We start from the raw sequence: 13,962 nt of genomic DNA on the forward strand, positions 1-13,962 counted from the left end.
TAGTATTCAACAGTACATCAGGAAAATTGTAGTGAACAGCAATATATAGTATATTTTTTAAAAAGCTGCAAGAGAAGAATTGTAGACTTCTCAACAGAAAGAAAAGATCAATGTTTGAGACGATGGATATCCCAATTACCCTGACTTGATCATTACACATTTTGTACAGGTATCAACACATCACACATGACCCCAAAATATGTATAACTATGATATATCAAGAAATAAAACCTTTAAAAAAGATTTTTGTATTATTTTATGAGCAAAGAGAAATCACTGAAAGGCCTTCATGCTGGAGACTGACATCAGATCTGTGGGGGTTTTTTTGTGTGTATTTGAAACAGGGTCATGCTCTGTCAACCAGGCTGGGAGTGCAGTGGTACAATCCTAACTCACTGCAGCCCTGAACTCCCGGGCTCAAGCAATCCTCCTCCCTCTGCTGCCTCAGCAGCTGAGACCACAGGCATGAGCCACCATGCCAAGCCATACATTTGGATCTATGTTTTTAAAAAATATGCTTGAAAGTAATTTATAGAAAAGATTTTGAAGAAAGGAAACGGAAAGAGGAAGAGCAGAGAGAAGGCTATATCCTTAGTTGGAAAGAGTATCCAAAGCATCTTGGTTTACTATTTGATTTAAATCAAATACCATATTAGGAATATAATCTAGAATACATCATATTGCTTAACTGGATTATTTTAAAATATAAATTAATAGCATTCCAAAAATTGTATATTTCAATTCCTAAATCATCCATATTTATTTTCTCTAACTTTAAAAGAAAATGATATTTTTGTCAAGAGATTCAGTATACCAAAATTCCTCTTAAGGGGTTTGGCTTGAAGATAAAAACAACATTTTAGTTATTAATATGTTTTAAAAATGAATATTACCTTTCAGAGAATATCTGCTTGGCCTAAGTATTTCTATTTAATTTATTTTAAAGTATGCAGTTCTAAAATTTAGAGGATTTTAAAGAATCCTGTTTGATTTCAGGGTTATGATAAAACAAGAATATACCAATAAAACTTGTTAAAGGAGTATTAACTTATTTAGAATAGTAAATACAAAACTATAATGTTTTATTGTTTATTTTATTGTTGTTTGATAAAGATTCAGGGAGGATAAATGAACTAAGGATAACTTTTGCTATGCCCCATAGCACAATTATATATTAGTCTATTAAAAATATTAAAATTTTGTCCACCACTGAAATATTATCATGTTCCCACAACTGTACATTTTTCTGGTAAAGTTTCTAAATGCATGACTATATTTAGAGTCATACTGTTTTCCTTGGTAACACATGTTGGAATGACCCCTACATTATTTTGCTGTGCTTTTAGGAAATAATCAGAATGAACTTCATCTGGCTAAGCTTAACTATGATACTAATAGAAATGATAGAAGGCCCCAAAGCATCACCTTTTAATTTTTTTAACCTTTAGAGTTGAGGCAGAGGCAAGCTGAATAGAAAATTTAGTTTTATAATTTATTTTTTGTTTCTTCTTGCAAGTCTTAATCTAAAATGGCTTGTTTCTTTATCAAGTGGCTGAGCAATATAAAGAAACTCAATTTTTGGAAAAAAAGAAAAAGCAATTAATTTCGGTTGTATAATAAGACACTGTCTCCAAACTCAGAGGCCAAATGATCATAACAGTAAAAATTATAGAAATATTCAACTAGCTGAAAAAACGTAGCTCATGGAATTGAGATAGTAATCTTAACTCTGATTTCTATTAATATTATATTGAAATAAGAGTAGGTTTTATTAGTGAAAACCATGTAGATCAGCTTAAGCTTGCATAAAATTAAAATGTTAATTTTCTGTCATACCACATCATAAAATCAAATCTAACACCACATCTTTCAAACAATTTCATTTTTCATTCTCCAGGTCAAAGAACAGTTCTGAATTTAGCCAGATTTACGTGTGTGAGTCTAACTTCAAAAACAGCTTGGAAAGGCCATTAGGACAACCACAGTTTTGTCTTTCGGGAAAAGTTTGCTTCAGCCCAACCCACAGGACTGGATTTCTCCAAACATTTCTGTGCAGAGGCCAGAGGTGCACACGATTTCAAACAACACTCTCACGGTTATCGCCAGCACATACGCGTGTTCCACAGCCAGCCTCCTCTACCACATAAGACCCACAAAGTGGGTTTATGTGTCTGTTCTGAAAATCCCTGATCCAAAGCCAACCTTAAGAGACATTTCCTGGTTATCAGAAGCTTACCATTTAATGAGATAAACTTCCCAGTTTATTCAAAACATCTGAGATCTGGTGTCAAGAGTTATTTCCTTTGCTTTCGTCAGGAAGACAATCAATTTGTTCAGTGAGATGGCTTATTTCAATACTATACCACTGTTTCACAGAACACACACATTTAATTTTACACTTTGAATGCATACTTTGCACTGTTATCTCCACCATCCGAAAACTTACCCATTTAAAAGCATTTTATTGCCAAATGAAAATGTTTATTCTTAAAGATCAACACACACACACATACATACATGTACACACATACATTGCATATTTATTGTTTTCTTCGTGAGGCTTTGACTCCATTATGTGAAGAGTTTGCCAAGCAATAAAGCATCAATTACTTTCTTTGTGACATTGTATTGTCAAAAACACAAAATACTAAAAAATTGACTTCATTCCCCCAAAGAAAATATAGGAGACCCTGAGTTGAACCAAGTTACTTTAAAGCAACCAGAAGTTTAAGCACATCATCCCTAAAGTGAAAGGTTCTGATTGAAGGGGCTGTCACGGGTAGCAGGAATGGGCAATACCCACCGTCTTGCTGAGGTAGCTCGTGCTGGTGTTCATGCACTGTAGCCCCTCACTGTTGCAGCAACCCCCACATCTGTAGACGGACACACATGGAGGTTTAAAGAAGGTGTTTGTTGCGACTCCAAACTCCTTCCCCACATCTATACACACCTCCCGTGGCATGCATTGAGTCTTTCTCCACTCATTATCAATACCTGTCAAGTCATAGGGAAATCAGTAAGTTTTATGGAAACCACCAAGATAAAAAAGTCCACAGCAGCTGCAAGTCACTCACATTCGATTTCAGATTTTAACATTTAAGTTCAATATATAACTAAAGAGACAGCTGATGGGATCCTAAATTGACTTGTGAATAAGAATATGATACAACATTGAAAAGACAAGCTAAGAATATTTTCTTAAGCTCATTTCTATAGCCAGGCAATGAGCAAAATTAGCATTATGCTTTATTAAAAGTACATCAATATCCCACAACACTAATGTTTGGTTTTTGTTTCCTAGGCAAATGGTAATTTAATATATGAAAGTTTATAAGATGTGCGGAGAGAGTCATGTTCATTCTCTATAGTGTGACCATTTATGTGCTCTCAATGCAAATATAAATATAATTTTATTTTTCTTTAAAACTGAGTTGCATATGAGAAAACAGCTATGGTTTTAGATTCAAGTCAAAAATCCTTTTCAGGCAGACTGTTTGGCAACCTTGAGTAATGTCATGGCCGCAGCTGCATTGCAGTGAAATGCAAGGCTATTTTCCACCAACTGGGACTCATTCTGAACTTTCTTCAGCAAAGTCAATGTTTCCTCTCCCTTTTAGCTCTCCTCTGGAATTTTGTTTCTGATGAGTTAGTAGCTCACCTATAATACTGTTGACTTTTTGAATTCTGCATTACAAATGATGTATTTCCTAAGTATACTAGTTTATTTCTCCCATATTTCCCCTAAAATAGAATTTTTGGAAAAGGACATAAACTATTGGTTATACAACCATGAAGCCATTTTGTTTGCCTTTGTTCTCAAAATACTTTTCAATATCAAACTTTTATAGTGATTAAGAGCTACCAACTGAAGGCAAGTAGGTTTTTAAATTACTCCACCACCTTTTTTAAAAATTTTTTTAATTTTTTTTTTTTTTTTAAATAGAGATGAGGTCTTGCTGTGTTGTTCAGGCTGGTCTCTGACTCTGGCTTCAAGCAATCCTCCCACTTCAGCCTCCCCAACCGCTCGGATTACAGACATGAGCCTCTGTGCCCAGTCCTACCCTACCAATTGATGCTATGACATTTTATGCAACATGATCATTTTCTGTGAAGCTTTATGCTAGATACCTCATCAGCTTAAGTCCCACTCTGAGCCAGTTATCTATGAAGCAGCAAGGCAACAAGTGGCATCTGAAAAGGCGATTTCAAATGAAGCATTTCTCAATCCAAATCAGATTGGAAATTAAGGTATAATTATTTGATAAGATAAAGAATGTTTACGTTAATAAACATATACAGTGTGTAAAAATATAGCTATCTGTTTTAAGAATTTTCCAATGGCTATCGCCTGAAAAAATTAATGTGTGTTGTTATGCATGGACCTTTCTATCTTGTATTTTAAGAAATCATCTTAATACTCAAAGTGAAATCACAAAATGTTATATTTTGAAGTAATTATTTTCTATTTGCTTTCCGCCCTAAAGGTGTATTTGGTGATACAAACATTGAAATTAAAGAACCAGGCTGGCAACTTCCACTCGTTTGATATATAAGGCTTACTATATATTTTATTTCCCATACTTACTTTTTAAGATCTCTGCATTATAATGTGCCGCGGCGAATTTTATAGTCTCTTCTGTCCTTGAGTTGAGGTTGGCCTGTTCTCTGTTTTGTTGCCAGCCTCCTTTGCTTAGCTGACACTTGTACATTTTCCAATATTCTGGGTAGAGTACAGTCATGAGTTCATCTACACTGGACACAGACCGTAACTGCTCCTCCAGATCTTTGCTTGCAAAAGCCTGTCAAAGAAAAATGCAAGATCAATGACTTACCAGCTTAAGGGATTTAGAAACAAATGTACTTTAAAACGGTTAGGTTTAATATTATCTATGCTCTGTTCCCTAACAAAAATATTATTAATTACTCCTAAATTACTTCACTTTCCTTAGTAAAATTATATTTATATTTTAATTTGTATGAACAAAAACAATTAAAAATACATATTTTGTTGTTAGGAAAAAAATTTTGTGATATAATCTTAAAATAATTTTAAAGTAGCTTATTTGTTTTCTTCATAGCTTTTTAAATTGGTCAATTTGTATGTTTGAAAATGTATTCATTTGCATCACCCTCCTAAACAGATAAAATTACACTGAAATCCGCCCTAATGCTTTGCTTTATTTTTAGTTACAGCAACAATACAATATAATTAAGCAGGATGCTTGACAGTAGGAATTTTACTTTCATGGGAGCTATTTTAGAACAAATAATCACATGAAGAAAGGAATTTCAACAACAATGTCACAGTAAGATTTATATTTTGGCAGAATCTCTCAATATTTCAGAGAAAATTGTATGATTAAGATTAATACCACCGCCGGGCGAGGTGGCTCACGCCTGTAATCCCAGCACTTTGGGAGACCGAGGTGGATGGATCACGAGGTCAGGAGATCCAGACCATCCTGGCTAACACGGTGAAACCCCGTCTCTACTGAAAAAACAGAAAAAAATTAGCCGGGCGCGGTGGCGGCGCCTGTAGTCCCAGCTACTCGGGAGTCTGAGGCAGGAGAATGGCGGGAACCCGGGAGGCGGAGCTTGCAGTGAGCCGAGATGGCGCCACTCACTCCAGCCTGGGCGACAGAGCAAGACTCCGTCTCAAAAAAAAAAAAAAAAAAAAATTAATACCACCTTCAAAGAAATGAAATAGTTCAGAGAAAACTAAATATTCTTTTTGACGGCCAACTGCATATATAAGTGCACTCATTTAAGTAGAATATTCCAAATTATATTTTAGTAGTTACCATATCTACGAAATAAATACAATTTTTTTTCTAAATTACACTTTAGAATTAGGAAAAAGGAAACTTGTATAGCTTTATCTATCTGCCAAATAAAATACAACATCAATTGTTTATTTTATATTGTCATGATTATCCCAGCTTTTAAATATAAATGTATAAGTAAATACTTTGGACATTGGTTCTCAAAGTTTAGTGGGAATAAGAGTCAATGAACGAACTGTCAGAAATGCAGGTAACTGTCCCCCACCTCTCCATGGTTTCTTGGATGGATCAAGAACTTACATTTTAACAAATTACAGTTTTCCTATCTAATTTTTGAAGCACAAAATGAACGTATTTGCCTTAAAATTGAAATCCTATTTAATCTGAAAGGCATTTTTCACTTCTATTTTTAATAATCCAAGTTATTCTATGTAAGTGTTTTTTGTACTATATATTGAGAACATAATCTAATTTCATTTTCTAATCTCATTATAACAGAGCCTCCTAAAAACAAGTCAGTTATGAATATGAAATGTGCTGCTCCCTATTAGATAATGAAGTTGGCTGTGAATGTTGGGTTTACACTTTCACTACCATTTATGGTGTGATTTGAGTATATCACGTAATCTCTATAGGTCTATATTAGAAAAATATTTATATTAATCCATTACTTTCTGAAGTATATGGGATGATTCCTGATATACCACACAACCATAGAAAATCTACTGAATACAGGAAGGGTGGAGGTGGAGAGGAGGTCTCAGTTTAAATGAAAGTTACAAAACAACCTCTCACAGTTTCCCAATTAAACGTTTATAAAATGTTTGCCAAAAATATCTCTTATGACACAAAATTCAAAAATCAAAAGTGTTTCAGAATTGAAAAAGGTTACTACTGAAGAGAACATTTATAAAAGTGATTATAAAAACCACACAATACGTGAGGTGATGGATGTGTTAACCTGATTATTATAATCATTTCACAATGTATATGTACAGCAAAATATCACATCATATACCTTAAATATATGCCATTTTTATTTGTCAGTCACACCTCAATAATGTTGGGGGAAAAAAAAAAAAACAGTGTACAGGTGTATCTGTGGTCACTGTTACCTGCAGTAAAACATAACAGATAAGTTTATTTTTGTCTGCTTGTTGAATAGCCCTTGAAGAAAAGGAGCAATAGGGACCTGCGTGTGATTGGAAGGTTCCTGGAACTCTCCACTACAAGTCAGCTGGGATTAAAGACAGGTTGTGACCTAGACTGAGCACATCAGATATTCACCAAACTGTTAAGAAAGGGATGATGGTAGACAGAGACTTTCAATTAAGTATTATTTGAAGTTTTAAGGCAAACAAATTAGTATTGTAAAAGTTCAAAATGAGAAATAACTATAACAATATTTATATTTATTAAAAAAAAACACTGTTCCTCAAAGATCAACTGGAGAAAAACATAAGCATAACATTCACAATAGAGAAAATACAATATTAAAAAATGAAAAAAACAGTAGAAAAGCTATTATATTTATACTCTTAGGCTGAAAAAGGCCTTTTTAAAGTGAATATAAAATAAAATGAAAATATGTGTATGGCAGAAAACACTGCAAACAAAAGACAATAAAATAGGAAATTATTTGCAATATACATAATGGATAAAAATGGACTAATACTCTTAAAATAGTGCATGAATACACTAATGAGAAACAAACTGGTGCTTCAGTAGAAAGATGGGCAAAGAATTTGAACTGAATATTAACAAAGAAGAGATATAAATAAATGCTACATATTGCATGATGGCAAAAGTGAAGAAAATTATAATTCTTTTCAATCCTGGTGGGAGTGTAAATGTGTACATATATTCAAGGAAGATGTGGTATTGCAAGTTGAAAGCCCTCTAATACATGCTCCATTTAGATAGCCAATTCACTTTGGAATAAAATTTCCTATCCAACAGAAGTGATATAATTCTGTCAGGTATATGTATAAATTCATTGTGCAGCTGTCTATATAATAGCAAATATATAAAGCCACCTAGCAGATCGGGCACAGTGGCTCACGCCTGTAATCCCAACACTTTGGGAGGCCGAGGCAGGCAGATCAGGAAGTCAGGAGTTTGAGACCAGCCTGGACAATGCGGTGAAACCCTGTCTCTGCTAAAAATACAAAAATTAGCTGGGCATGGTGGCGCATGTCTGTAATCCCAGCTATTCAGGAGGCTGAGGCAGGAGAATCACTTGAATCCCAGAGGCAGAGGTTGTGGTGAACCGAGATCATGCCACTGCACTCCAGCCTGGGAAATAGAGTGAGACTCCATCTCAAAAAAAAAGCAACCTATAGAGACAATAATCACGCCACTGCACTCCAGCCTGGGAGACACAGCGAGACTCCGTCTCAAAAAAAAAAAAAAAAAAAGAAAAAAGAAAAAAAAAAAAAGAATTGATGAGATAATTTATAGTAAAAACAGAAACTAGCACAGAAAGGAATGTAATAAAACTATAAGATGTTGATATAGAAGTATAACTTAGATATGAAAAGAGGTTCATGATATATTCTATGACAAAGTAGGATACACAATTTATATACTACATACCCACAGAAGGATCATATATATATTTAAAATATAATCTTTTCACAAAATAAAATTTATATATAGATTGCATATATGTGTGCAAATAGTGTTAAGAGTAAAAGATATGCAACACAAAAAAAGTTTATCTTCTCTGAATTACAGGATTATGGTAATCATATTCTTCTTTATATATTTCTGTATTTTAAATTTTAAATGAACATATGTAACTTTTTGTAACCAAAACAAAATGTTTAAAGTAGTCATACCTGAGCATTTGGGAGGCCACATTATTAGCTCTCTTTTTACCCTTTCATTTACTTCACTGCTCCTATTTCTGCATAGAGCATGCCTTTGATATATTATTTAATTTATAACAATCATTGACAAAAGTAGCCTATGGCAGACAAATGAAATAAAAATGGCTTGAAGATTGAGCAATTAATTCGCTTTTTCTCACTAGACTGTAATTATTATACTGGTGTGAAAGGAAAAGAAGCTTTAGTATCAAAAGACCCGGAAATACCTAATGTAAATGACTAGTTGATAGGTGTAGCAAACCAGCATGGCACATGTATACCTATGTAACAAATCTGCACGTTGTGCACATGTACCCTAGAACTTAAAGGATTTTTAAAAAGACCCAGATTTCTATCTTTGCTCCAGATCATATTTAAGTGAGTAAGATTAGGCTTCATCTCTTTGAACTTAATTTTACTCTGTAAAATGGAAATAACAGTACCTTTCTCATAGAGTTTTTATGGTGATCCAAATAGGCATTTGATATACGAGTGTAATATGACTCTTGCAGCCAGAGTGGAATTGTCATTATAACATCTTTAGGAAACAAATGCACAGTACAGAGATTATTAGATAAATTGAAATTTTTACACCATTATTCTACCTCAGTACTGTCCAAGTTCTGGGGCAGTATTTCTTCAGATCCGTCTTCTGCATTTTCACTCTAAATGACTAGTAACTTAGGAAGTGAGCATTGTCACCTAACTGATAGGGTTGTTTAGTGAATATCTCAGTGAATAGTGACAAGACTGTTTACCACCTAACCATGGCACATTCACATTCACATTCTAGTTTGGAAGAATATGAAGAGGTCCCAGTAAACTAGAATGAGTTCTGAGCCGTGGACATACCAAAATCTTTCAAGTGGAAGTGTTATGCATATGAAAGTCAAGTTCCTTCTTAATGCTTTCTTGAGCCTTATATACACCCCTGTTTTCTAGAACATTGAGGTCATTTGTTTGAATATTAACAGATTCCTTTATCTTTCAAAGGATTTGGTGCAGTTTAAAACAGAAAGTACCTTACAAATGGATACTAAACTGTAATAAAAACTTCAACCAACGTAAAAGTTAATATAATTTTGCATTCCAACTTGGATGAATCAATTAGGAGGTACTAGTAACTATTAGTAATCGTCAGCATGTATGCATTAGCAAACAGCAACCTATATGATATTCAGTGGAGGAGTTTATGATGCTACGGAAGCCAAAGTTGAGTGTGCAATGACAACGTCAGGGAACTACAGAGAATCAGGAGTCATTCCCTTCCTTGATTATTCATATGCCTAAAAGGCATTCCCTTCTGACTTAACAGAAGAAGGATGATACAAGATATCTCTTTCTAGGAGAAATTACAAGATGACAAAGAGTTTTGGGGTTTCTCCTGCACTCTATAACTCTCTTTGGGTTATGAAGAGTCATAACATGAGGTGAGCACTTAGGGGAGAATTGACAACTTTATGTTTTACACACATAGTTATTATTTTTTAAAAAACCTCAATTTTCTCTTGTTTCTCTACTTTGACTAGGGGTTGTGCAGATGCCCATTAGGGAAAAGGTGCAAGTGCATGCAAGTTGTCCCACTTGTAATACCCAGAGGGTCAATAATAAGTGCGAAGCAGAAGAGGCATCTGGGATTAATACCATTCATGGTTCTGGACTTGTTGATGAGCGGAATTTAAAAATCTATAAAAATATCTAAAAAATCTATAAAACCAGTGCCAACAGTCTCTTCAAACAACTCTCTTAAGTTAGTGGCCATGTTATATATAAATGTGACACATTTAATAATTTTATGAAGTTGAAAATCACGTGGAAATGCATAGACTTGAATTATGAAAAATGTTCTTTTACCCAGGAGCATACACTCATCAAATAATAATAATCAGAACTGTAATAATAGGCAAGAATAGATCAAAAGAAACATCTGATCACAATATAAGCCTTATCCAGAATGCTTGGGATTAAATGTGTTCTGGATTTTGGATTTGTTTGTATGTTTTTGAAATAGTTGTATTTTACTGGTTGAGCAACGTTAATCCAAAAATCCAAAATCCAAAATGCTTCAATGAACATTTCCTTTGAAAGTCATGTTAATACCCAAAGAGTTTCATATTTTGGAGCACTTTGGATTTTGGAGTGTTGGCATAGGGATACTCAACCTGTATCATATTTTCATGAAGTAGCCACAAAGGGTCATAGGCAAGTCTGGTTACTTGTCCGATAGATCTGTATTTTGGTGGAGAGGGGAAAAAATTACCTAATGTTCAAACTGGAAAACAAAGAATGTTTATAAATTTTAACTGTCCATATAATATCTTTAAAAGTTTATGAAATTTTTAACTGTCCATATACTATCTTAAAGTTTGACTCAAGTAATACCTCATATTTGAAAACATGTACATTACAACAGATAATTTTATAAGGTAAAGCATAAGGAGGATTACTTGCTCAAATGGTCAGATTAACAATATAAGAAATTTACTAAAATGTTTTAAAATGAAATATTTATCATAATTTTCATTACACACATCATCTCTGTGTCCTAAGAAAACAAATAATAAATTGGCATTAATCTCTCATAAAGTAGTTACCAAAGTCAATAACTGCATACTACCATTAGTTGCTGAGTTATTCTTCCCCTAAAATAGCAAAGAAACTTGCATATTCTCATTCCTTCCTATGTAAAAATGACAGTTGTATAACACGTGAACTTGTAGGTTCTTTCGTTTTCTTCAGCTATCTATGGTGGGCAAATCTGTACGTTTAAAAAATATATTCTAATTATTTAAAAACACTTTCTTTTAAGCAAAAATCGGGTGAGGTGGCAGAATAAACAAAATTTTGGACTTGGGAAAAATTCCAATACATAGTTATAAAATTCACTTTTAAAATCCCCCTTTGACAGAGAGTCATCAATATATACAGAAATTCAAATGTATCCTTCCAAGGAATCAAGATTTGTAAATGTTTCACATAACCTCAGCAATCCATTTTACCTAATGTTTCAGTGAAGGTGTGAGAGTCAGGATTCTTTCACCCTCAGGCCACCCATCATCTGTGTCTACACCAACCTGATGTGCCACAGATAGGGAACCCTGGAATTAGATATTTAAATTTCAGCTTAATATTGGAAGTTTCTAATTGGAAATTTTAAATTTTAATTTTCAGTTGAATTTGTGTCTGAGAAGTTCTACCGCAAATGTTGAAAATAATGCCATAATAGAGAACAGACTCTTTTTATATCTATTAACAGCATAAAATCTTATTTTTTTCAGTCACTTCTTTTTAGTTCGTTACCTGTTTTAATTAAACAAAAAACAAAAAACAAAAATATCAAAATCTAAGTAGGCTCTTAGGAAATTTTAAATATTCATTTACTCTCTAATGTAATACCAAAGTAGACAATCAGTTACTTCTGCATAATCAACACACTGGAAAACAAAGTACTTTATACGTACTGATTTCCTGCACAGAAAACTACTTGCTTGACTTTTCTGGAAGGGGATCCTCATTGATTTCGCTTTGGCAAATGGCAAAATAATTTCAGAAATATTAATTCAAACCTCTTTCCCTATATGATTGCAAAAACAGTACTATGCAGGTGAAGCCAAAAATAACAAAATAACAAATGCAATTATTCACTGAATATTAAGGCAATTCCAAGGAACTAAAATTGATTACTTGAATATTCCAATATACAGAACAGTAGAGTAATGGTTCTCAAATCAGAGTTGATTTGCCAATGATAGATCCTCCCCCACCTTCCAATCACACAGTCCCCTGTTGCTCCTTTTGTTCACTTTTCAGAATCGTGGCACTAGTGAGTAGAGGTAAGGAATGCTGCTAATCATTCTACAAGGCACAGAACATTCCCCTGAAAAAAGGAAAAAAAAAATATTTTTTTTTCCTTTTTTCAGTTAGGCTTGAGCTGAATTTATTATTATTATTTGAAGGAGATTAATTTTTTTTCTTCCTCTAATGTTTCCATTTACAAAGAAACCCTTTATTTATTTGCCTCTGTTCTTTTCATTTAATTATGTCCCTTTACACCGAAGAGTTAGAAACATGTTTTTCTACCTGCTGCAAGGGGTTATATGAAAGACCAGTATTAAGCCAAAATTCCAAAAAAGGAATTATCCAGGCTGATGTGTCAATAGTGCCGCTATTGGGAAACCCTGCAGTTAAGTAAGAGTGGGCCTTGTCAGATATAATAAGTTAGCTGTATAGGTAATTTATTAGCCTCTTAACACATCGGAAAGTTGAAATTTGCTTGAATTTCACCGTGTAAAATCAGGTAGAAATGTCAGAATGAGTTAATGAATGAATCTAAAATACCACTAGCAACTAGATTTAGTAAATGTTCCTAGGGAGAATTATTTATTGACCAGGGTAACATATTATTTTCTTTTTACATAGGCATTTCTCAACAGTGATCCTTCGTTTCATAAAGAGAAGAGAATGGAGCAGTTCAGACATAGTATTCCTAGGTAAGTAAATATAAAACATTTCAAAATTATTTTCCTTTGCTTGCCTATAATTTCAAAAACAACTTTATATCCTTTCCCTAAAGGTTTATTCATAAAATTCTTTTGAAATTAAAAAGTATAATGTGTTATTAAAATATTTCTGTTCAGTAAAATTTACTTTCTTCTTTGATATTTTAAAGATCGATTTATGTCAATGCTGTTTAGTGCTAAATGTAGTATTAATATTAAAGATGCCATTTTGAAAAAAAAAACCTTCTAATTAATAAAGTGAACAAATCATGAGTATATGGTGTGATGAATTTTGGCAAAGTGAAAAAATCCCTATAGTCATATCTAGATCAAGATACAGAACACTGACCACATCTTAGAAGCCATCTTTATTCTCATTTCTCTTCACAAAATGTAATCAAGAATTGTTGACTTCTACCAACATAAGTAGTTTTTAGTTTTTCAATTTACATAAGTGAAATCCTATAGTATATAATCTTCAGTGTTTGAATATTCTTCTTCTCAACCTTATCATGTAAAGCAATTGGTTTCCCTGCTGACTGGTTTTCCATTACACGAACTACTGCAATTTATTAATCTAGTTTATTCTCTACATGTCTTTTAATGGACACAGTATGCATTGTTATCAGCAGAGGGTGTATAAACAGAAATGGAATTGATGCAGAAATCAGGGCAGTGAAGTAAATGAAAGGGTAAAATGAGAGCTAATAATATGGCCTCCCAAAATGCTCAGGTATGATTACTTAGAACATTTAGCATTGGTTATAAAAAGTTACATATATTCATCATTTAAATTTTAAAATACAGAAA

General features: G+C 33.3%; 1 protein-coding gene across 1 annotated transcript in view; it reads right to left on the reverse strand.

Annotated features, from left to right (window-relative positions):
• Window positions 1–13,962, reverse strand: part of VEGFC (vascular endothelial growth factor C) — a 120,449-nt gene that overhangs the window by 35,292 nt on the left and 71,195 nt on the right. The window contains 2 exon segments of the mRNA NM_001136099.1: window positions 2,804–2,994; window positions 4,586–4,799. Of these exon segments, the coding sequence (NP_001129571.1) occupies window positions 2,804–2,994; window positions 4,586–4,799 (405 nt within the window).

The sequence above is a fragment of the Macaca mulatta genome, chromosome 5 (assembly GCF_049350105.2).
Source record: "Macaca mulatta isolate MMU2019108-1 chromosome 5, T2T-MMU8v2.0, whole genome shotgun sequence".
Taxonomy (NCBI): Eukaryota; Metazoa; Chordata; class Mammalia; order Primates; family Cercopithecidae; genus Macaca; species Macaca mulatta.